General features: G+C 42.1%; 1 protein-coding gene across 1 annotated transcript in view; it reads left to right on the plus strand.

Annotated features, from left to right (window-relative positions):
• The first annotated feature begins 2,366 nt into the window (after positions 1-2,366).
• synpra (synaptoporin a) overlaps positions 2,367-26,654 on the plus strand; it is a 437,007-nt gene continuing 412,719 nt past the window's right edge. Inside the window, exons 1-2 of the mRNA XM_078543648.1 lie at positions 2,367-2,463; positions 2,580-2,645. Coding sequence (XP_078399774.1) covers positions 2,446-2,463; positions 2,580-2,645 — 84 coding nt within the window. The 5' untranslated portion in view covers positions 2,367-2,445. The remainder of the gene's footprint in view (positions 2,464-2,579; positions 2,646-26,654) is intronic.

A 26,654-nucleotide genomic window follows, 5' to 3' on the forward strand; every position in this document is an offset into this window, starting at 1 on the left:
CTAAGTGATTCCACAACCAATCAATCAGGTGAAATTTCTACAGTTCGGCTGCATCCAGTTGCGAATTAAGCAAGGAACAGGAGGAGGAGGTTCCACGAATATTCTTGTTATCAATTATGGCAGAATCCTAGACTGCTTATGGCACAGAAGGAGGCTATTTGGTGCATCCTGTCTATGCTGGCTCTCCAAAGAAGTAATTCACTTAGTGCCACTCACCTGCCTTCTCCCCGTATCCCTGCACATTCTTCCTTTTCAGATAATAATTCAATTCTCTCTTGAATGGCTCAGTTGAACTCCACCACACTCTCAGGCAGTACATTCCAGATCCTAACAGCTCACAGCGTAAAAAAGGTTTTCCTCATGGTGCCATTACTTCTTTTGCCAATTACCCTAAATCTGTGCCCTCTTACTTGATCCTTCCACCAATGGGAACAGTTTCTCCCCATCTACTCAGTTCAGACTCCTCATGATTTTGAATATCTCTATTAAATCTCCTCTCCGCCTTCTCTTCTCCAAGGAAAACAGGTCCAACTTCTCCAATAAATCTATGTAACTGAATTTCCTCACCCCTGGAATCATTCTCATGAATCTTTTCTGTATTGTCTCTAATGCCTTCACATTCATCCTAAAGTGTGGCACTGAGAACTGGACGCATACTCCAGTTGAGACCAAACCAGTATTCGATACAAGTTTAACGTAACTTCCTCGTCCTTGAACTTTATGTTCCTAGTAATAAAGCGCAGGATACTGTATACCAGTGGTAGATGACCTGCGGCCCATCAAGGTTCTGAGTGCTGCCTGCGAGACATTTTGTTGACTGTTGCCTACGCATAGGGTTGCCGGATTTCGCTGGTTTCTGTCCACGTCGTTTTTTTCCTACCGGTATTACTAAAGTGATATGCATGCAAAGCAAGGCACATGAAATGAGGTGCATGCTGATTGTGCACAACATTGACTGTGAGAGCCATGTGCTCCCTCTGCGTCCAATCAAAGCACTGCTACGGTTTAATTGGCATGCCCCACAAATTCTAGGTACGCAAGTGCTATTGGCAAAATTACCCTATCCCGGGAGACCGTCTTAGTTATGACACCAGTGGACGTGGGAGGTTGCACTTTCTTATGTTACTCTTGCCAGTAATTTAATTTGCCCCTAATTATATAATGGATCACTTTGTGTTGACGTGGCATGACAAAGGAGAATCAAGTGCAAAATCAAAAAGTACAGAGGAAGAAGAAGTAGTCAAAAAGAGGAAAATCAATGACAAGGGCAGAATGGTAAAAGAGAGTTGGGAGCTGGATTATTTTGTTATTGAACAGAAAGGGAGGTCATTTTGCTTAATTTGTAAAGAGGTGATATTAGTTGCAAAAAAAAACAATTTTAAGAGACATTATGAAACTATGAAACACACATTTCCTCTCATGTAGTAAAATTTTAGGTAGGTTCTGCCCCATGTGCTCGACAGCTTCTAAATCTGAAGGAAGCCATGGAAACATTTTCTATAACTCGTTTTCAAATATTCGGCGTGTATTAATCTTATTCATGGGATCATGGTTAGTGCACATGCCCAATTTCAATCTTGCAGTGAAGGAAGGCCACTCATGTGGCCCACTCGCTAGCCTAGGTTGCCCATCTGTATACTTTATTAAGCACGCTCTCAACCTGTCTTGCCACCTTCAATGATTTCTGCACATTTATACCCAGATCCCTCTATTCCTGTACCCCCTTTAGAATTGTATCCTGTATTTTACGTTATCTCTATATGTTCTCCTACTAAAATGAAGCACTTCGTGCTTCTCTGCATTAAATTTCATCGGCCACTTGTCCTCCCATTCCTTTTAAGGTTCTACACTACCCTTCTCACAGTTCACAATACTTCCAAGTTTTGCATCATCTGCTAACTTTGAAATTGTGTCCAGTACACCAAGGTCTAGGTTATTAATACATATCAAGAAGAACAGGGGTGCAAACACCGACCTTGAGGAGCTCTATTATAAACCTTCCTCCAATCAGGGGAAACTGGAAAATGCAAAAAAAAACCACAATGACAATATGTAACTTGTTTTTGTAAATTAAGAGGCACTGTTTGGTTAAGTGGTAAAATATCATCAGCGCCTGTTGTATTCGAGCAACTTCAATACTCCATCCCTTGCTCGGATTCACGCGCACCTGACGTCTCCAAGACAACAAAGGCGGCGGCGGTGACTGTCCAATAGAAATAGTACCATCCGGTGTAAGGGCCATCAACCAATCAGAGCGAGCCTTCCTCCCGGCTCGGCAGCCTGAGCGAAGCTCGGGTTGTCCAATAGGGAAAGATCTTGTATCCGGCTCCGTCAACCTTCGGCATTTTCCGGCAGATCCCGACCTTCGGAGAGTCAGACTGGGAGCTGTCAACAAGCGGCTCCTTGTCGTCCCCACACCAACCGGCACAGTAACAAGCTGCAGAGATGGACATTATCAATCAGGTAAGGGATACTCACTTCCAGAAGTCTCAAGTTACATTCGGTGAAATAAAATGATAGCAAGATTGTTTGGAGGCATTTTCCCTAAAATAAATGTTCTTTGCACTTTATTCCGCTAGCTTGTAGCATCTGGTACATTTCGTACCGCCAAGGAGCCTCTGGGGTTTGTGCGCCTCCTCGAATGGGTAAGTTTTGCAGAAAACCCACTTGTGACATTTAAGAAGGGCCGTTCCACGTAGTGAATTTATGATATTTATCATACAACGCTTTTTGACTTGATTGATTTATTTATCGTTGGCTTGATTTTGAAGTAGAACTGGATTTTTTTTTGTCCAAAAGAACTGTTGAACGAATTTAAAGGTTAAGTAGATGGCTATTGCATGCTGCCGGTTCGAGGTCATGTATCTGGTACCCAACAAAAATGTAGTACAAAGGTTTCCTGTGGAGAACGTGATGCCGCCCCTTCCCCTTACCAGTTGTTTATACCTTCAGGCAAGGGGCTGTTATGTATGAATGGCTGCGCAAACTAGTGCGTTTGTGTTTTTTCCAGCCATGTATAATTTGAAAAAGAACAAGGTCTGGTTATATATTTGGCAGGGAGTAATTGATGACAAGAAATGTTTGACGTTAGAGTTCGATGATGAGAAGGATGGCATTGGAGCAGTTCTTGTATCCAAACATTTGGAATGTTAAACATTATCATTTGCCAATCGACATACTTGCGTTTCCCCATCTTACGACTTGTTTGACTTTATTAATTTTTTGTGTTGAGAACACTGACTGAAGAATCAAACGTTTTTTGAGAGGTTTACGCCGACCTTTTCCTATGCCTCGATTTCCTTTTCCTCGACATTTCTCATATACAAACGTTCAAAGCAACCGTTTGGAAGGGAACTTGGAATCTAATTTTCTTCTTTCTAAAATCATGTTACCATGGCGGATTATTTCTTTGTTTATAAAACCTGGTAATTTCATTTATGACTGATAAATTAAAGAATATAATTTATCGTAAATTAAGTTTCGTTTCCAGATGGCAATTATAATTGGCTTAGAAGAAACCCGGAGGGAATGATGTTTGTTTAGAAGACAGTGAGAAATGAGGTATTTACAGTGTACTTAGCTTGCCTTAGAGTTTTTTTTTTGATTTGTACCAAAATGTATTAATGCTATTAATGAGTGATAACCCAATAGTAGGATTTCTTAATGAAAAATTTTGATTGCATTTATAGACCATAAAATGTAAAGGAATCATTGTCACTTTCAGAACTCTATACAAATAACAATTGTTTTATTCTGATGTAAAATGAATAGCTTATTTAAAAAACATAAAGTTTATGAAGCTTCTTGAATTGATGCGTGAATAAAGTAGAATAAAGTATTTATTTATTATTTGTGGTGGTAATTCTGGCCATGTAGTGCTGTATCGTCAATGCTAGTAATTGGGACAGGATCTGCAGTTCAGATATTTAATACCTGAATTCACTGCTTCACTCCTAGATTTAATTTATTTAACACAAGAAATCAAATGTAATTATACAGATTAAGATTGCTTTCTATGATTAATCCTTTCCAAGTGGTGTTTCAGAATGGCTTTTTAAAAGTGCATGTCATGACTATTATGGGTAACATATTAAATCAATTCTATGTATTAAGAAAGCAATGTTGTTCTTCATCATAAATGATACATAGTCTGTAAAATAACATAATTTCATATTACAATTTGCTAAACAGAACAATAAATGGTTATATGTTTTAAAATTGACATTGCCCGTACATATTTTTACTTTATTTAGCACTTATTTTTCGGTTATTTGAATCACATATTTTGTCAGCCAGTTGATTCATTGGCTATGATCAAATGTGAAATCTTCATCCATAATCCTGTGAAATAAATATATTACAATATACAATTAAATTTCAGATTGTTACAAGTGTCACCATTGTGAAGTATCCTGCAAGATGCATTATCATGTTTACAGACAAAAGACAATACAATCGCATGATTAACAATGAAATGACATATCGCACTATTGATTCATGCTTAGCACAATATATATTTATTAACGTTGAAAACTAAAATGTAAATGTTTGTGCTATAACACCAACTAATCTGGAAAGTGAAATTTTTGGAGTTGAGTATTCTATCCAGTAGCTGAATTTGAGGTGATAATAATTCTTTAAAGATTCACAAAGTAAGTACAAAGTAAGTTCCTTGATAGATTGGTAGGTGAAAGAATTATTTGTTTGTCTAGCAACTGAAGTTTCAGAAATTTGACCTGCACATCTATCTGGAACTCAAAAGCAAAATGCTATGGACGCTGTAAATCTGAAATAAAAATATAAAACACTGGAAATCCTCAGTAGGTCAAGCAGCATCTGTGGAGAGAGAAGCAATGTTAACTTTTCGGGTTGTTGATCTTTTATCAGATAACCTTTCTGATTAAAGGTCATTGACCTGAAATGTTAACTTTGTTTCTCCCTCCACAGATGCTGCCTGACCTGCTGAGTATTTCCAGCATTTTCTGATTTTATATCGGGATCTCAAATTTTGTTTGCTTTGCTTGGTTGACTCTTTTCATGTTCACCTACACTGCTAGCTGTCCTGTCTTGGAGACAGGAAAAATTGACAATGTTGAATTCACTCCGTCTGAATAACTCCTCCTGGCAGCCAATCACAGAACAGGATTAAGTCCAGATCCTGTTCATTCAGCTAGAGGAGGTATATGGTGGTAAATGATACAGGGAAGAAAACTAAGTTAAAGAGAAAAGAAATCATAAAATTCCAAGGCATTACTTCTTTCATATATCATTATCACAGCCACATTTTTAGCAATGACACCTATGAAAAAAATCACTCAATGATGCCCTTTCCAGGTGAATATTCAAAGATGAGTCATCCACGCGGTAAAACTTTAAATTGATTAATTTCCTGGACATCAGCTGATCAGTAGCAAAAGAGATTCATAGTGAATACATAATAATTAGCAAGGTTTTAGTTCACATAGGAAATACGTATTTAGTTATAGTTAACAGGTTGTGTACTATAATGGATTATATACTCCTTGTACTTGTTACAGATAAGCAATTTTCACACATCTACTCATCCAGCTTACTTGCCACAATGTTCTTACCTTCAAATGAAAACTTCTAAGCATATTTGATTTGGTATAATTAGTAAAGAATAATATTCCTGAGTTTTGTTTCTTTTATATCAAGGAAATTATATGGAGCTTTGAAGGCTATTATCCCCAGTTTCCTTCAACAGCTTTGATTTTAACTTGCTGCTACTTAGTTGCTGTTCATATTATTTAATAATGCATAACATTGCATGAATATGCACAATATTGGTGTTAATATTCAAATATTTCAAGAATAAAAGAACAGAATATAATGAAATAATGCAACTAGAACTGTAAAGGAAATGTGGAATAGACAAAGAAAATAAATCCATTGATATGGTCACAGTTCATGAATTGTGGATTTATTACTAAAAATTATGGTAGAAATCTCCCACCATATCCATATGCATTGATTAATTGATTAGGAATGCTTTTGGGTGAATTATGCTTTTAAAATATATTCAATAGCCTCAAAATTACCACTGTTGATATTAAAAAAGGAATGCGTAACACACATGTATTTCATTTCCTTTGCTATTTTAACAGAGTAAATTGGGCCTATATTCTCTGGAGTCTAGAAGAATGAGAGGTGATCTCATTGAAACGTACAAGATTCTGGTTGGGCTTGGCAGGCTAGGCACTGAGAGGTTGTTTCCACTGGCTGTGGAATCTAGAATACGGGGCACAGACTCAGGATAAGGAGTCGATCGTTTTGGACTGAGATGAGGAGAAATTTCTTCACTCAAAGAGTTGTGAATCGTTGAAATTCTTTATCCCAGAGGATTGTGGTTGACTATATTTTAGACTGGGATAGACAAACTTTTGGTCTATCAGGGCATCAAGGGGATTTGGGGAGTGGGTGGGAAAGTGGAGCTGAAATCCAAGATCAGCTCATGAATCTCAACAGGCTATATTGGGTCCTCTTGCAGCAATCTCTTTTGTTCTTGTGAGCAGAGGTGTTAACCATTTAAAATAAATAAATTAACACCTGCAATTAAACAGTGGATAGAGAAATTTTATGTGAACGCAATCATTCATTTATATTGTTAACAATAATTTCTAGCTATGAAATAATGTATTTACATTTATTTATTATGATACAAAGGAACAAATAAAAGAACAATGTGATATATTTTCCTTGTAAAATGACTAGATGTGACACATGCAATTTCATCATTCTTGAGTTATTCGGTTTGGCCATGAGCTGTGAAAAAGATCAATCTAGTGGGAATGGATATACCGTACATGACTTGTATATGTAAGCCTAGATCTTTTGCTCACTGGTAACAGAAAAGCAGCATGGTAGGAATTCTGGCCAATACAAAGATGTGCCCCAAATCTATTTAGACTTGCAGGCTCAACATTATTTAAATTATTTTGGCAGACATTTTGGCTTATGGAGATTGACTGTGGCAGGATCTTTTCAGAATGTAGAATAGGTTTCAGTCTCTGGAGCAGCTGAAGAAAAGTAGAATTAAAAAGTAAATCCAAATCCAATGTACTATTAAAACAATGTTCAGTCATTTAACTATTCTTTAAAAGTACATATCAAAGATGATCTAAAATATGTCACTTTGTGCTAATATTTTCAGTGGAGTTCATGTCTGCCTGGTTGCTTGTAAATTATGTTACTAATATGAATGAAAGTTCAATCTAACTTCATATGAGACTGATCTTTGTGGGGAGTTTCATCATTGTCCTTGATCAGTGGAACCCTTTCCAAAAGAGTTTGTAATTGAAATTTCCCAATCATCTCCCATACTAACTGGGACATCCTTTGCACTAACATTACTAAGGTATATTAGCAGTTTGGATAGACAGAAGACATCTATTGTTTAATGTGGCTCTATGATTGTGCTTTAGAAGAAGAAAAACAAGGAATGGGAGTATATAACAAATGTAAAGACACTGAAGCATAGAGTGTCCTAGAAGCTCATGTACATAATTCGCTGAAAGTCCATATGCAGGTAGTTGCAGCTACAAAAAAGGCTTAGCAGCATTTTGGGCTTTATAAATGGGGCATAGACTACAAGAGTGAAGATGTATTGATGAATTTATACAAAACATTGGTTGAGCCACAATTATACCAATGTGCACAGTTTTGGGTGTTCCATTATAGAAAGGACATTAAAGTGATTGTGAACTTACACCAGAGAATCAACAGAAAACTGCTGAGGATGCAAAACTATATTATTAGGAGGTGGCAAATGAGACACTGATTCACCTCAAATTTTGTGTCTGAGCAGGGAGTCGATGTCGCCATAGGCAGCTCCCAGCACATTGCACAATCTTCAATCAGTAACACGTTTCTCTAAGATAAAAGCAAAATACTGCGGATGCTGGAAATCTGAAATAAAAACAGAAAATGCTGGAAAAACTCAGCAGGTCTGACAGCATCTGTGGAGAAAGAACCAGAGTTAATGTTTTGAGTCTGTATGACTCTTCTTCAGAGCTGAAGAGAAGCACTTTAGCTTTGAAGAAGAGTCATATGGATTTGAAACGTTAACTCTGTTTCTCGCTCCACAGATGCTGTCAGACCTGCTGAGTTTTTCCAGCATTTTCTGATTTTATAACACATTTCTCTAGTTGGGGCCGATTCCCCAACTGTTCCAACCTGCCTTTTTTCCCTCTCTCCAGGTGTTGTTGCCACCTCCCCATCTCTCCAGCTGCTGATGTTACCTTTCGTGAAGCAAGCTTCCAGCGCCCAGCTAATGGAATTAAGTGTGTGGGTGGTGATTGTTAATGAGTCCCAAACGAGGTTGAAATAACAGGCATGCAGTAAGTTAGCCTGGTGATTTTATATATTAGACAGAGTTCACATTCCATCTTTTCAAATAGAAGTTCTAACTCTATTATTACCTCAGTACCAGGATATAGGAAAATAACCTGCATCATTTTAGCTCGTGCGGAATGGAATTTTAATATAACACATGTTATCAGAGCTCCAGAATGGAGCTTCTTGATGTGAATATAAATTGTCATTGGCGCTCTATCGAACTTCAAAAATTTGAAAAAATTGCCACTGATTTATAACCCTTCGCTGAATTTTAGAGAACTTAGAGCAGCAAGATTTTACAAAAAAGCCTGGTCCTTTTTTTAAACAAAGTTTTAGCTGCTATTTTATGTGCAGTTATGGATGCAAAGGTTTAAAAGAAAACAATGCCAAACAATGCAATAATGAATAATGAAAGATAATATACAGCTTATAAAGTTGGTGATAGGATTCTACAGGAAGGGCCCATTGTCATAGCAACATGCTGGCTTCATTAGGTATTTACAGCTGTGCTGCTCAGCTGTCAAAGACACATGAGATACTGGGACTATTTCGATTGGAGGAGGAATGGATAAGTGAAGATTTAATAGGGTTTTTTTAAGATTATGAAGCGGTTTGATGAATTGAACAAGGAAAGACTATGGCCAGAATTTTACATGCCGCGGACGGAGCGTGCCCGACTCGAACGGATGTGAAATAGCGAGTGTCCTGATCGATATTTCGCTTGCTGGGCAGGTGCAGCAGCTGGAGGTGCGCCCGCTGACAAGTGGGCAATTAAGCCCATTAATGATGCAATCAACAGTGATTATACGTGGCCTGCCCACATTTACGGTTGGCGGACGGGCCATTCTCCCAGGCGGTATTCAGATTTTTGCTCTAACCTCGATCCAGGGCGGGATGAAATCTCTAAAGGGGAAATAAAATAAAAAGAGATATCTGGGTAATGGCTTTTTAATGAGGTATGCTTTCAGGTACTTGATTGTGTTGCATGGACATATTTTGTAGCATTTTTGTCGTGTTCTTTAGTCTGTGGAGGTCTGCAGCTCCTTGGGCAGCTGTCTGCCTTCAGGGTGCTCTCTCGAAGCCCTCACCCGCACCCTCGGTTACGTCGGTGCCCACTTCAACCCCGGCAGCGCTGAGCACTTCAGCGTGCGTTTCACGCTGACTGGCCAGCCAGCGTGAAATCACAGTTGGGGCCCGATTACAGCCAGTAGCCCAACCGTCTGCTCCCAGGCCCGCTGATAGTGTGCGCCCAACGACTGAAAATTTCAGGTCTATATCCTCTAATTAGGAAGTTGGAGGTGAGAGGTCATCAAATTACAACTGTCACTTAGAGCAAGGTAAAAGGTTACAGAAAATTTCTTCATGCAAAGAGGTGTTGCAGAATTGAAGCCTTTGTCATTAGGAGCTGTTGAACCAGAGATCATTGTATTTATTCAGGAAAATGGGAAAATATTTGAAGCAGAGAAGGACACAAGGCTAAGGAGTTAGAAAAGAATAATTGGAATAGCTTGGATTCCTCTGGAGTTGGCTCAAGTACAATGGGCCAAATGGTCCCTCCTTCTGTGCAGTGAACATATATGATTTATGGCACAAATGACTGGAATTATATCATTTTATATATTCCTGTCATTCATCTCTAATGGTAATACACCTGCCCAGATCTGGGCTCTCAATAATGCACCAAATATCACTTTCCATGAAAAATGATGGAGTAGTGTGAATGACTGGGGAGCCAGCGGAATGTTTCCAAAGAATATCCTGATGTATTCTACTGGAGCTATGCTGGAAAACTGTGGAAAATCTAAACCATCATATCTAAAGCCTGGAGTTCGTGCACTTTATGAACATTAAAGCATCATTAATCCTCATCTGCTGGGACAGTTTTGGCTGTTTGTATAGTGATGCAAGTAAAAAATGAGCCTGTGTGATCCAGCTTTGGAAATGACCATGTGTAAACCACACAGTTGATACTGAGAAGGGTTTTTTAATTAATCTTTGCACTTGTCTTGATCAAATCCCTACACTTCATAAATCCAAAATTTGCAGTAGAGCTTGAAAGTTGTTGTTCAAACTTTTTGTTGTTGTTAAAACTATTTGTGTATTTTTTGGATGCTGTGCTTATATCTCATTGTCAGTTCAGATGTTAGTAATAGTCAGCAGTTTATGATAAGTAACGTTCAGTAACAATGCAACATTTCTATTTATTGAAAATAATAAAATGGCTAATCGTTTTTTCTAAGACTGTCAGAGAAAATGTTTGCTGTATTTGAAAAAAAACATTAATTAAAATGACAAAATAACATTACATGTCTTTCAGCGATGAGCAATGGCTTTGTAGCATAATTTAGCTTGTTAAAATCATATGGTGCAACATTTTCAAATGTCGAATGCAATAAATTTAAAGTCCCTTTATACTATCTGTCCAATAATTTAAAACTGACTTCATATTGGTAATAGTGATGATTTTACTTAAGCATTAGTGAGACTTACACATTACAGTATTCAAGCAACAGTTTACAAAGAGCAATTGAAAATTATAGTCCCTTAGATAAAAGGTGTGGCCCATTCCTTCTGCTCATACATGTGTCCACATCTGCCTGGTGCTCTTTCTGGCCCTTCTACACTGAGAATAACCCAAACCTTCTATGATATACCTCAAAAACAGGAACAGCCAAGAAATCTATTCTATTATCGGCACTTCAAGTTCCGTGGTCAACACAGATCTTGGATCTCACCCATCTGCCTTTAAACTTTATCACAAGCTTTTTCTGTTTTGTGTTTCTATGGTTGATGACCCAACCCAGGGCCTTGAAGACAACAAGAGTCCTCATTGTAAATGAAATCTGGATTTTAACATTCTTTTCCCTAATTTTAACAGACGCACAATACAAGTAAAGTAATAAACCTATAGGCTATCAACTTTAATATTAAACTTCAATCTAGCAAAGCATAATATTGATAACAAGTAAAAGGGAATTATAATTGATTGTATTTCAACAAATATCAAAGTTCTCAGAGTTTTCCTGCAGATTGGAGAAATAAGAGATAATGCAATAGTAGTTTGATTTTACAATAACAAAGACACTTCTGACAGTCCAAAAGCTAAAAGTTTTGCAGACAATTATTCTATAAAAAAGATGAGGATCAACTAACTCTTGAATGTCTAATCCCTCAAAGTACCCTCATCAGCCTATGTTCTTACACTAACAATGAACATGCTCTATTTTGAAGATGACTTTTAGACCAGAATTTTGCTGTCGGCGAGTAGGGAGCAGGGCCCGCTCGCCGACGCGAAAATGACGCAGGATGATGTCGGGTGGAACCCCTGACATCATCCCACCACATTTAAATATTCAGGAAGGCGGGAGGACAGCGAAATCAGCTGTCCGCCTGCCGACCTGTCAATGGCCAATTGAGGCCATTGACAGGATAATTAAGCCAATTTAAGGCCCTGCCCGTCCAACCTTAAGGCTGGCGGGCAGGCCAGGACCCCCCAGCGGGCTTCTGAAAAAACATTAAACCTCATCCACTGGCGGGATGAGGTTTCATGTCAGTTTTAAAAAACTTTAATAGACTTTATGTGATATTTATTAACATGTCCCATCTCGTGTGACATTGTCACATGAGCAGGACATGTTAATAATTTTTCTATTTTTTCAGTTTATAAAACTTCCAGCGCTCTCTCTGAGACAGCACTTAGTCTCAGGGAGCTGTGTGCTCTTTCGACAGTTGGGGAATCCCTCCCCCCCTGCACAGGAAGTGCATAGCGCTTCCCATCGGGCAACCTGCTGGGATTAATTGGCCCGCCCATTCAAAATGGCGGTGGGGTCCGTTTCGGCAGCGGCGATCGGCTGCCCACCCGCCGCCGAGCCGGTGGGGCCTGCCCACCCATCAAGGACAAAATTCTGCCCTTGGTCTTTTTTACCTGTGGGGAGGCAGAAAAGGTCACTACATCTATAGTCTTACATAATTATCATTAAGTTTGGTTTGGTGAAACTAGCGATATAGTTAGGTAGCTTTAAGTAATAGAACACTAGTAACTTATGATTATCACTACAATCCTGGTTCAAATTAAAAAGCTATAGGTAACAATTAATAGATTAATCATGCTGCAGGTATGGATCTTGAGATTGATGAATAGCCTTATCTTTTTCCATATTCTGTACTATAATGGATTAATGCTTCTGAAGCAAGTTCAGTCGTGCATTTGTTGCAATCTCGCAATCAACATAACCTGTGATTTTCCTTTGGTGTCATGCTGAGGTTTCAGTTGTGCTTGGATGGATTCATGACAGCAGGCTTTGGATATTTATTTTATTTTCAGACTAAATTTTCTGCAAGTGGTAAGTGTTGTGTTGTCAATTTATAATAGTAACTTTAGATCACGTGTGCTTTAAAGTTCACTTGTACTATCCAGTCTGTCTTGCGTTTCTTTCGTTATTTATTTAAGCTTTAGCTTCAATAGCATTAATGATAATAAGTTTCTTTCACTGACCGTTTGATATTCAAGTGCAACGTCATTATTGAGATCAATTGTGAATTGTTACCCAGAAATGCAGTCTTGATTTTCTTAACAAGGGAGGTCATGGTTCAGAATTCTTGACAGGGGAGTGTGTGAGAAAATTGTTTCCCTTTATTGTATTTTACATTGGATTGAGTTTCTCATTAAAGACCTTAAAAAGCCAGACATAGGGGGAAATATTATGGAGCCTGTAAGAGTAAGAAACGTGTTGTGCTTGTAATTAGGAGGGATGCAAAATCTCGATTTCCTGACGAAGGGTTGAGATGCAGAGATAAAGACAGCAGCGTGCTTCTGGTGTGTCGTGCCTCACGCCAGCCTGTGGCTGGTTCATAATTGTAGTATATTTGCATTCCATGAATACTCGTTAGAATTAAACTTTTTTAATTAAACCCTACCTTCAAGATAAAGTTGGCAGCGCAGAAGAATCACGTGGCACCCGGTTCACATTTGTTTAAAGGTGGCATGCACCCGTCAGCTTTGTGCAGTTGTGTGTAAGGTCAGCAGTTTCCTCGTTTAACTCTGTGTGTCAAGGGAGGGGAGCAGGAAAATGGTAACTTGCATGGAGGCTTGGGACTGGCAAGGGTGAGTCAATGTGAGGGGAGTTTATGGAATGGGGTCGGGGGCTCAGAGGACTGGAAGAAGGATCCAGGGAGTACAGAGTTGGGGTCGGGACATGGAGGAGTGAAGTGGGAAGGGCCTGGCATCCTGGGTGTGGTGGGGAGTTGGTGGGAACAGTCAGTCAAAGTAAGAAAATGAGGGGCAGTGTCAGTACTGTCCAAATGTGTGCCCATCTTGGTGATGGCTGGCAGCATCCTTACAGGGCTTTGAGTTCACCAACAACATTTCAGTTATCCTACTGAGAGTGATCTTGGACAATCTCCTTTACAATGCATAGAAGGGAGGGCCAGCTGAGCCTGCAAGTTCAGCCATGTCCCACAGGGAGGCAAGTACAACACTGGACACTGACATGAACATTCAATAAAGAATGATCAAAGAAGCACAACATTGTTTCTTCCACAATAAAGGAAATGTACCTAACTCCCTTGTAACCATCAATGTGTGCCAACCCAACTGAGGGGTGCTGGTACATTTAGCTCTTTGACTAAGCTAGTCAACAAATAACGATGATGCACACATGAATAAAGTAAAACCAATGCAATATGAAATATTTACAACTGAAATTTAATTTTGAAAAACACCCTTGTGCTCTCAAGCCTTTTGTTAATGGCAATGGAGTTGGGCCGGAAAGTGTTGGCCCTGATGCACAGCCTCTCTAATTGACCAGAAAGCTCTTTTATAGCCCATCCATAGCTGCACCATTGTCAGCTGACAGTGGGTTTCACCACTGAAAAGCATCCCCCGCAGTGTAACCACATGTGTCTCCTGTGCAGGCCACCAGCAATTCAAATTTTAATTGTAATCGTGTGGGAAATTGGAAAAAGCAGAACAGAAGTGGTGCACACTTCCGGTTATGCTTTCGGGAAAGGCACGCTGTTGACAAAATCCCTCCCTTAAAAGGCTTCAGGTCAAAATGGGGGCCCCGAGATTGCATTTGCAAGCAGTGGGACTAGTTCAGCCATTTTCCCAGACGTTGTTCCCTAATTGGCTGCCTGTAGAATTGCAGGCAGGATGTAAATGCTGCCGGCCTAATCAGGGGAACAGCAGCTCAAGAACCTCAATACGCCCACCAAGAGAGGTGGGCGCTGCTGAGGCAGCTCGGAGAACATGAGGGTGAAGAGGTAGGTTAAAAATTAAAGATCAGAGGGGCCATGTCGGCAGCCTTGCCTACAGCTCTTGCTTTGGGCCATGGATTCTTCAGTTCTGAAGTTCTCCTGGGCTGCGCAGGGAGGCTGCCTCCATGAAGCTGGTGGCCTCCCCACTATGGCAGGGGCTGCTCCACTGTTGACAAAATGCCCTGAAGAATAGACCCTATCTGGGGTGTAAAATATGTAATAAAAACAGAAAGTGCTGGAAAAACTCAGCAGGTCTGGCAGCATCTGTGGAGAGCGAAGCAGAGTTAATGTTTCAAATCCAATAAGACTCTTTTTCAGAATTGAAGAGAGGTAGAAATGTGATGGGTTTTATGCTGTTGAAAAAGCAGGGGAGAGGATTCAGGTGGGACAAAAGGGAAGGTCAGGGATACGTTAGAGGGATGGGGAGATTAAATACCAAAGGTGCCATGGAACAAAAGGCAAAGGGAGTGGTAATGGTAGTAGTAAAGAAACAAAGCTTTAACCCAAAGTAGGTGTTAATAGCAGAGTATTTTCTTTTCATATTTTTGCTTTCAGACAGAGCAGACTGCTTTGCCCTGGATGGTGTCGAACTTCTTGACTGTTGTTGAAACCACACTTATTTAGACAAGTGGAGACTATTCAGTCACTGTCCTGACTTGTTCCTTGTAGATGGTGAACAGTCTTTGGGGAATCAGGAGGTGAGTTACTCACCTCAGAATTCCTAGCCTCTGACCTGCTGTTGTAGCCACAGTATTTACATGGCTGGTCCAGTTAAATACCTGGTCAATGGTAACCCCCAGGATGATGACGGGGGAATTCAGCGATGATAATGCTGTTGAATATTTAGGGGAGATGAATATGTTCTCTCTTGTTGGAAATTATCATTACTTGCCACTTTTGTGGCACGAATATTTCTTGCCACTTATGAGACCATGCCTTAATGTTGTCCAGATCTTGCTGCATATTTAAATGGACTGCTTCAGTATCTCATTTGTTGCTGCATTGATGAGACCACATTTGGAGTACCGTGTAAATGTGTTGGGAGCAGTTCAGAGAAGGTTTACTAAACCAACAACTGGAATGGGTGGGTTGTCTTATGAGCAAAGGTTGGACAGGCTAGGCTTGTATCTGCTGGAGTTCAGTAGAGTAAGAAGCGACTTGATTGAAACATATAAGATCTTGAGGAGTCTTGGCTGAGTGGATATGGGAAGGATGTTTCCTCTTGTGGGAGAATCTGAACTAGGGGTCACCGTTTAAAAATAATAGATCGCCCATTCAGGACAGAGATGAGGAAAAATATTTTGTTTCATTTGGTTGTGAGTCTTTGGAACTCTCTTCCTCAAAGGCGGTGGAAGCAGAATCTTTGAATATTTTTAAGGCAGAAGTAGATAGATTCCTGATGAGCAAGGGGATGAAAGGTTATTGGGTTAGGAGGGAACATAGAGTTGAGATTACAGTCAAACCAGCCATGATCTTATTGAATGTAGAGCAGACTCAAGGGGCCGAATGGCCTACTTCTGCTCCTAATTCATGTGTACGTATGTATGAGTTGCAAATGCCACTGAACATTGTGCAATCCTCAGTAAACATCCCCACTAATGACCGCATGTTGGAGGGGAGTTTATTGATGAAACAGTTGAACTTAGGACACTAACTTGAGGAACTTCTACAGTGATGTCCTATGGCTGAGATGATTGTGATTCAAAAACTACCTGACTCCAACCAGCAGAGAGCTTTCTGCCGATTCCAATTAACTTCAATTTTGCCAGGGATCCTTGAGTCCAGACTCAGTCCAATGCTGCCTTGATGTCAAGGGCAGGCACTCTCAACTGACTTCCTGAATTTAGCTCTTTTAGGCCAGATTTGAATCAAGGCTGTAATGAGGTCAGTGGCTGAGCTGTAAGTGCTGTTTGATAGCCCCGTCAACGACACCTTCCATCACTTTGCTGATGATTGAGAGCAGAATGATGGTTTAGTAATTGGCTGGATTGGATTTGTCCTGCTTTTTGTAGACAGGGCATAACTAGACAATTTTCTAATTGTCAATTTTCTTTTGCCAGTATTGTAGCTGTATTGAAACAGCAAGGTTAATGTGATGCTATCCTCCATGTAATTCCAGCTCCAACAGTGTCAAAGTCTAATTTTCTTGAGTGGGGAAATTGTGTAGTACATTGCAGGCTATAACAATATGTGACATACGATCTAGAGAATGCTTCAAACCCTCTTTTGATCTCCCCAATGGTCCTCTCGATGACCAAGCTTGTAGAGCCAAGTGTCTCATTGTAGCAATCATCTTATTTTGATCTACTGGGTGAGTTCATTATCTATGGGAACAGGCGGTAGACTTTGCCACCCAGAAGCTATCCATTGGCCTGTTATTTTTCCTTGAAGAGGCCATTAAGGATCAAATTTCAAAGGATGAATGCCATTTTAAAAGATTCAATATATGACATTTAGGATCCTCAGCACATTATCTTTCACAATCTGTACATTGAAGGAGTGGAAGACCTCCATGTTGAGTTAGTTGAGGGGTTGCTTTGCAAGAGCACGCTGGACCTTGGAGAGCCAACAACCTCATAGAAGTGGATGCCCCTATCTCACTGCTGCCATGTTGTGATGCCAAAGGTAATGAATTCAGCAGCTCTCCTGTAAAGTGTGTAGTAGTCTGATGAGTGCATATATCTATGGCCTTGGTGATATGACGGAGATTGCTCATGGGTGCCTGAAATGAGTTTGTTCCATAAAGGCTGATTGCAGTGGTCATCTTTGTAGCCACAGAGACAGCAGTGTGGGCAAATGAGAACAGTTGTAGGTCCATATGCAGTAGGTGACAGAGTTGTTGTAGCATATTGTAGAGCTGCCCTCTCTGCTGTCCTGTCTCTTCTGTCAGGGAGGTTTAAGTAAAGAAATTAAGTTAGTTCTATAATGACTGTCTGCTCTGAATTCTCATGTTAATATTTTCTCAGTGCAACCTAAAACAGAAAGATGGTGGCAAAGGGATGGAATTTTCAATTACATTTCATTTGAGAAATTAAGGACTGAAGAACACTGTGAAACATTTTTGGAACTCTTGAAGTTAATTTTGAGGAAGTTTAAGCAACTTGAAAGATTGCTGCATGTGCACATTGTATTCAGGTACACAATGAGTCAGCATGGTATGTAATTGAAAGAAATGGCACCGAAGACATATTTGGAGACAATGGGGGGATTCAACCATAACAAAGCAGACTGGTGTAATTATGAATAAAGGTTTCACATAAAGCAATTAAAATAAGAGATGAGGATATAGTAAATGTTTTCCTCAATATAATGGGGCCAGATGCTTTTGAGGTAGTGTTGCCCGTGAGACCCCAGTATTATGGACTATTCTGAAATTAATGAGGTTCTGGACTCATATTATGTCACGACTAAGAATAGAATTACACTGAGTTGCATTCTGTGAAAGGAAGCAGTTGCCAAGTGAGACTGTTGCAGATTACATTCTTGAAATAAAGAAACTCTCTCGTCGCTGTGGTTATGAAGCAAACTTAGAAATGGGCCTTAGAGGCACTTTCATAAGAGGCCTAAACAACAATAAAATCCAGGCCAAGTTTTTGAGCAAAGGCAATTAGCTGACATGGAGGGAGGCCTGCGATGAGGCAATAGCTATGGAAATGGGAGCTCTTTTCCTGAGCCGGCAATGGATGTCCTCTGGATTTTAGCAAGATCCAAGCCATGGCAACCATATTCAGAAGTTGAAATTTAGGTGCTACCGTTGCCATACTTGCCACTAACCATTTAAATGCCCCCGTTCCCAGTCAAAGTACTATGCCTGTGGGAACGTTGGTCAATCCAGACAGCATGAGGAGTAGAGGAAACAGTAATGCTCCAGGTCATAATAAAGCTCCAGGTTGCAGCCATGCACCAGTTCGAGGTCGTGGTGGATTTAAAGCTAGTTCAGGAGTCTGGAAATTCTCGAATAACGGATATGAAAACAGAATTTGGTGTTATTGAGCAGGATGACCAAGATTTATATTCAGTCAGAGAGCAAGAAAAACAGCACATTGAAGATGAGAGTAATAGAGCTGAAGATATAATTCCGGTGCCTATAGTAAAAATGAAGCTGGAGATTCATAACTTACTTTCATTGTTGGTACAGCTACAGCAGTGTCAGTTAGCTTGGAAAGTGAGTACAAGAAATTGCTAAGTAAAATTCCCTTGCACAAAACTGGTGTGAAACTGATTAGTTATTCCAATAATAGTGTTCTAGTGTTATGTTAAGTTAGTGTTAGGGTGGGATATGATGATACATCCTTTTACTTGCTGTTGGTAGTAGCGGGAGGGAACAAAATCTCCCTGTTGGGAAGAAATTGGCTTCAGACGATACAGTTAAACTGGGCCAAGTTATTTACAGTAGAGGTCAGTAAAACTGTCTGACATTGAAGAAATGCTGGGAAACACAAAGTGGTCTTTGAGCATGGAAGACCAAATGATAAAATTAGGCATCACAAGGACAAAGAGAAGATAAAGGACAAGGCTAAGCCAATCCCTTATGCATGGTTAGAGGCAGTAAGTAAAGAGTTGGTGAAAAGTTGTGAATTGTGTCTCAGATGAGAAATAATCCAACCAAGGTTCCTTTCATTCCATGATCAAACATAAGAAAGCCATGGGAATGAGTACATGTCAATTTCTTTGAAGTGGATGGGAAAGAGTACTTTGTTTTGATCGACAGCTATAGCAAATTAGTAAATGTTGAGTCTATGCCTAATACCACAAGTGCCAAACCTGTTGAGGTTTTGAGAAGTTGGTTTGCAATTTATGAATTGGCAGTGGTATTGGTGTCAGATAATGGTTCACAGTTTATGTCAGAAGAGTTTGAAATATATCTGAGTAAGAATCAAATCAAACACGCCCTAATACCACCATATCAGCCAGCATCAAATGGTGCTGTGATAAGAAGTGTACAGATTGTGAAGAGGCCTTTGCAGAAGTATTTGCTAGGTGACAAGCTAGGCAGTAATTTTCATGTTTCTCTTCGACACAGGCTAAACAATTTTCTGTTCTTTTACAGAATAACTCCCAGTCTACAACAGGCTGCTCACTGTATGAGTTAGTGTTTAAAAACGCTCCTTGGACAAGGTTTAGTTTGCTTAAGCCTGATGTCAATAGCAAAGTAAGAGAATAGCTAGACAAAGATAAGTCATGATATACCAGGAATGAAGCTTTGAGAGTTCAATGCTGGTTAGAAGGTCCCAGTGAAAAACTACCAAGGTGTTAAGGAGAAGTATGTGATTGGAGCTGTTGTAAAGAAATGAAGTGTATTCACATATCTAGTGAAGACTGAAGAGGCACTCTGTCAGTGTTATGTAGATCATTTGCTTGAAAGAGGAAATCTGACAAAGGGAGAGCAGGAGAAACCTCCTATAATACAAATTTCTCCTCCGGCCCAAAGTGAAAATCAGAAAGAAATAGAATGTTTGCTGGTATTACAGAATCCACTGGTGGAACAAAGTGAGCCAGGGTCTTCCATTCAGAAAAATCAATCAATGTCACAGTCCCAACCATTAAGTGGAGTTGGTAGTTAAAGTCAAAATTCAGGGGCAGAATCTTCTGGTTGGCGTGAGGGGGCGGGTCCGACACACTGACACGTAAAATGACGCATGATGACCTTGGGCGTGTGTCCTGTTGTCACCGTGCGCCATCGCGATATTTCGGAGGGTGGACGCGCTATGAGTTCTGAGGCACGCCCACCATTAATTAACGGGTCTCTTAAGGCCCTTGAGGCAGTAATACACAGCAATTTTTCTCAGCCCGTGCGATTTTCAGAGCGTCGCACAGGTGTAATGGACAGGCATTTTTAAAAACCTCATCCACGGGCAGGATAAGAGGGTGAGTGGGCTCGCAAATGCGATTTGTTAGTGATCTACTTTAGAAACTTACTGCTACTTGCTTGTGTGAACAGGAGAACTTCAAATCTCTTCAGAGCTGCTTTGACAGGAATAACGGGCTTCAGGTCAGGACTCTGGAGGAAACATAATTCTTGGGGCCTTGCAGGTCTCAGGCAGCCTTCCCTTACGCTGGGAATGCAGGTTGTGCTCTCCACTTGAGAGACCTCTTCTGAGAAGGAAGAGAGGGCCAGAAGGGGGGGAGGAGGCCAGGAGTGCACATTCAGCCTCCAGGGAAGCCACCTTTGGGAGGAAAGGTGCAGGCACAAGGGTTGCAGGGCCAACAGGAAGTGCAAGGCGGAAGGGGCCCTAGAAGACGCCACTATCCTGCTGCCAGGATTTACAGGTTTATGCAGCTACCCCAATATGTCTGAGGTGCAGTGCTGAAGGAGGCTCCCTATCTTAAGGGAGATAGTGACCTCTGTCTGTCAGATGATAGGCCCTGAGATCAGCTGCAACTGTATGGGCGGACACCCCATGCTAGTGGTGTTGAAGGTCATGGCTGCCCTCAACTTCTATGCCTCCGGCTCTTTCCAGAGGTTGGTGGGTGATCTTTGCGGAGTCTCTCAATCAGCTGTCCACACTGTGTCAAGCAGGTGACTGACACTCTGTTCAGGCGTACATTGACTTTCATTCACTACCGCTCGGACGAGGCCAGCCAAGTGGAGCGAGCCAGAGGCTTTGCAACAATTGCTGGGCTCCCCCACATCCAAGGTGCAATCGACTGCACACATGTGGTCATCAAGGCGCCAGTGGGTGAGCTGGGTGCCTTTGTCAACAGGAAGCAATTCCACTCAGTGAACGTGCAGATAGTGTGTGATCACAGGATGCAGATCCTGCAAGTCTGTGCCAGGTACCCAGGCAGCTCCCGTGACGCCTACATCCTCAGACACTCCCAGGTGCCGAGGCTCTTCAGTGCTGCAGCCCAGCTGGATGGATGGCTGCTGGGTGACAAGGGCTAGCCCCTCAAAAGGTGGCTCATGACGTCTCTCCACCATCCAAGAACAGAGGCCGTGCATAGGAGCCATGCCGTGGCAGAGAGAGCCATCGGTCTTCTCAAGATGAGCTTCCGATGCCTGGACTGTTCAGGGGATGCACTGCAAAACCCCCCAGATCGTGTGTCACTGATAGTGGTTGCATGCTGCGCTCTCCACAATCTGGTGCTGGAAAGTGGGGGGGGGGGGGTGCAGTGGAGAAAGAAGAAGCACATGCTCTAGCTGCAGACGATGAGTCCAGTAGTGAGCCCAAGGATGAGCACGCTGAGGAGAACGCTGAGGGGATAGACGCTGTCCCGGGCAACCTCCAGGGAGGCAGGGACATCAGGGAGGCTTTGATCCAACGATCCTTCAGCTAGCCTACCACAGATGGACCTCCAACACATGTCAGGGCTGCAGGCTCCATACTTGAAATCTGAGAGCAACATTTGCCTGGTTAGGAACATTAACGATGTGACTTGTCAATAAAGCTCAATGACAAACAAGCCACTCATAACATCATGGGTTCCCCTTCACCTGCAGAAGTAATGAAGCACCCAGAGGCTTTTTGAGAACTAAAACATTTAATAATTGCACAATACAACGCAGAAATGAAAGTGCATAAAAAGGTGTTGAGCTGCACACCTAATGAAAAGTAACTAATATGGGGCAAAAAGAAAACCACCAGTGATAAGCCCGTGGTGTGCCTAAAGTGATTTACTTTTATGTTTGTGGGTGCTACGTCTAGCTGCTCCCCCCTCGCTGGCACTGGCATTGGAGACAGCCTGCTCACTCTGCTGTCCTGTTGGCCTTTATGACCTTGGCGGTCGTCCTCTGGCCTGTGGAGCCTGTGCTGGCCAGTGGCACGGCTGGCATCTCCCCAGTTGCTGCAGCCTCATCAGACGCCGCAGTCACTGGCAGAGGGGCGGAGGAGCTGCTACCATCATCCGGAGCACCCTGAGAGGAGCCCACAGAGTGGACAGGCAGCTCGTGTGCCAACGTGAGGTCGCTTTGGACCTCCCTGCTAACCATTGATGGATGGGCACCTAGCTGGGATACTGGGTGCCCAATCCGCCTCGCACACTGACCACCTGAGATCAATGCCACTGGGAGGGCTTGCAGGTCCGAGAACACCCCCAGAAAGCCCTGATTGTTCTCCTGGAGAAGCCTCTCCATGAGAGTCGCCACTCTCTCCATGGAGGAGGCATTGCGCTCGGCCATGAGGGTCATTGTGTTGCTCATGCTCCACATGGACTCCTCCATCACGGAGACCCTGGCACGCATTCCCTCATGTATCTCCGCCAGATCCTCTGGCATACCCTCCTGGACTTCCAGCATCTGCTGCCTCAGGGATGAATCCAGAGGCACATCATCAGCCACCGACTGAGCATCTTCCTGGTCCCCAGCAGTCCTTCGACTGCCGGCGCCCTGGGCACTCTCTCTCTCTCCGCCTGCACCTGAAGCGGGTGTGAAGTGCCCTCACCACTGTGCACCAGGACACTAGCCGACGATCTTATCCCCACCGAGGTGCTGGTATCTGCGCTGGTGCCTGCCTGGCTGAGATGGTGTGACGCTGGTGCGTGTATATCTTCAGGGCCCTCAGGGGTCAGTGGCGGTCCTTCTGCCTCCTGAGTGTGTGTGTGCTCTGGTGAGGCTGAAAGGAAGAACAGGGACATTTGTTTAGTTGAAGTCATTACACTGTTAATGTGCATGCCTGGCACCCGTATCAGGATGCGCTGCTCCTTCCATTTTCAATGGTCAACCCATGTTGAATGCTGAAATCAATATACAGTCAACAGTGGAATGGTTGCAATGACAGACATTGTGACCTCAGTGCACGGCGCTCTTACCTCCCACTGGCACCCCAACCTCTCTGTGGGCGGTAGACTTGGGCGCATGGCACCTCTCTAGCTTGAGAGCCTCCTGCTCGTATCTGGTGAGTATGAGTAGGTGGGCCTGCCCTCCGCCAGTCCGCATCTGTTCAGCGTTATTGTGTGTGGTTTTCTCCTGAAAGGAGGGAGGAGCATTAATTAGTCCACCCTGTACCTGCATTGCTATTGCAGCCTTGCCACCCCCACCTGAGTGAAACATTGCAGGGCTCATCCGATTCGTGACCCTGGAGCTGCCATACACTCACTCCAAGCAGCCAGGGCTGATCCCCTTGCCCAGATGCTGCCTCCATCACATTTGCCATTCATACTGTAAGACCTCCCAAACCAAGGAGCATACCACCTAGAAGGACAAGGGCAGCAGATGGATGGCTACCCCACCACCCTCCAAATCAGCCAGCATCCTGACTTTGAAATGTTTCGGCGTTCCACCACTGGGCCCAGGTCCAGATCCTGGAGCTCGCCCCCAAAACAGCACTGTGGGTGTACCTGAACCACATGCAGCTCACCACCACCCTCTCAGGGGCAACTAGGCATGGGCAATAAATACTGGCCCACCCAGCGAAGGCCACATGCTGTAAATGAATGAATGCAATAATAAAATTCCGAGTTGGGTGGGGGCAGGCCGGAGTGGGGGTGGGGTGGGGGGGGGGTGGGGGGGGGGGGGGGGGGGGGGCGCCAACCTAACTGCTGTGCTAAGTGACCCATGCCAACACAGTACTCACTCTTCCCGAACGCAAGAGGTCATTGAACCGCTTATGGCACTGCACCCAGTTGTGTCTCACCATATCATAGGAGCTAACCCTTTCTGCCACCTCCTCCCAGGCACATTTTGTCATGTTGGGGAGCCCCCTCCTCCCATCCCTTGGCACTATGATATTGCGCCGTGCTGCCACCACCACACTGCCCTGCCGACCTGCCCTCCTGCCTGGCCTGCTCTCCGAGAGCGCTCTCGGACATCCCCCTGTGCGCTATCATTAGCAGCCTATGAAAGGTTGTGCCTGTGCCGTTTTTAAACAGGCCGCCAGGTCGCCATTGGACCCGGTGGTCATTGGACTCCCATCGCCGCCCACCCCTTCCCGCTGTTCTCGGGAGCTGCGATTCACGCTGAGTGGGCCTTAATTGGCCTGCCTGCATAAAATAGCGGTGCGGAGCTGATCGCGGATGGTGATCGGCTCCGCGCCCGCCTGCACGCACTCCCGAACAGCCCGCCCATCATAGGAAAAATTCCACCCCGGATTTAATATAGTGATGTTGAGAGAGCAGGGTCAAGCTAATGGAAATGGAAGGAGATACCCAGATAGAAAGAGAATGAAGCCAGAGAGGTTTATTGAAAGTGTGTAGAAAGAAAGGAGAAATAAGTTGTTCTCTTCATTACTTCTTGTCAAATGCTGACATTTTTTGTTAAGGAGAAAACCTTTTTTAAAAATTAAATTACTTTACAGTATTGGTTATATATGTTATGGTTGTGATTATCATAAAAATAAGTATGCAACACAATGTGTTAAATTTTCAGGTATTGTTGACAGTAATTTTGTCATGTTGTATCTGGAAAATTATGTACATCTACCATTTTATATTTTAATATATTAAGTCTTTTTTTAAGTAGGGTTGAGTGTAGTATATTGTAGAGCTGCCCTCTTGCTGCACTCTCTATTCTGTTGGGGAGGTGTAAATAAAGTTAGTTCTATAATGGCTGCCTGCTCCACATGTTAATCTTTTCTCAGTGCAACACACAACAGTTGACATATTCCTTCTTTGGTGCAGCGCATATATCTTACACACTACTCCCCAATAAGATACGCATGTGACTTGTTATTTTTCTAATCTGTGGGGGAGATAATATCTGGTAGAGTGTATCCTCCTTAAATTTTAAATAAAAACAAAATACTGTGGGTGATGGAAATCTGAAAGAAAATCAGAAAGTGCTGAAAATATTCAGCAGGTCTGGCCACATCTGTGGAGGGAGAAACAAAGTTAACTTTTCAAGTCAAATATGACTTCTTCTTGTTATGACAGCAGTTGATAAAGGCTGAATTGTTAAATCCCAGAGGGAAACTTGTACAGCTGCCTATATTTCAATTGGCATGTTGGAGATGCAGCTCTGAATTCAGGAATTAGACCACCGAGCCTCAAGAGGTTTTTTTATATAAAAGCTAAATTAAACATTTATTAATTTAACAACAAATTAAACACATACACATGTCTACAAATTACTACCATACTTTTAAACAAATCCCTAAATTAATCACTCCCAGGTAAATCTCCAAATCTCCAACAGTAATCCATAGGCTTTAAACAGACACAGGCAAAGCACATTTGACCTTACAAATTCAAAATGAGGTTCCTTTGCAGACACAGTGGGAGGCTTATAGGCTGGCTAGATCTTAAATGCCCGACTTACACACACAAACTCCTTTCTGTTTGTACCTAGCTTTTCCTTTGAATGTAAATTTTCCATTATATTACTAGGTTTTTTAATTTTAACTCTCCTAACAATAAACCCTTTCATTCCACCAATTTTATTAGTAAGCTGAAAAAGTAAACACATTGCCCGGCGTCTTCTAGCTAGGTGCAAGATTTCACCCATTCTTTTGAATGGCTTATTTAAAAATGCAAATTGTCCCCATGACACCTATTTTTCTAAAATTCTCCATGTTTATCAAATTACCATTTCAAACCTACTTCTTTCTTTACATCAAAGCACCCAGACTAGCTGGCTTTAATCCAATTAAGACACACACAAACACACACATAGACACAGACCCCACGACAATTCCATTTAAAAAATAATCTCAAGTAACATTCTAGACATTAATATCTCTTCATGACATTCTGAACTCCTTAAATGTTCCCTGACTGTGTGGCTCCTACTCCAGAATAATGGTATAAAGCTGTGCCCATGGGGAATGACATGCTTCCTCTTGATAAACCCACATAAGCAGTTAAGAGGTAGGTGGAAAATATGCCAATGATCTAACTGTATCAGAGGCAGGGAGAAACAAGTCCAGATCTGGGTGAATAGAATGACAACAAAAATTGATGAGGAAAAAGCATTTCACAAGCTGCAGAAATTGCTAATGAAACTCTCCAATTCTTCAGGCTAGAAACTTCTCACCTTCACCTGTCTCAGCCGATCTTGGCATCAGCTGCACTGTATAAATCTCAATCTCAGCCTAAATAACTGGGATAATTTTGTCATTGCACAACAGTGTAAAACGTGAGATATTAATTCAGCTATCAGTTATACATCTCAC

Source organism: Cetorhinus maximus, chromosome 6 (assembly GCF_964194155.1).
Source record: "Cetorhinus maximus chromosome 6, sCetMax3.hap1.1, whole genome shotgun sequence".
NCBI lineage: Eukaryota > Metazoa > Chordata > Chondrichthyes > Lamniformes > Cetorhinidae > Cetorhinus > Cetorhinus maximus.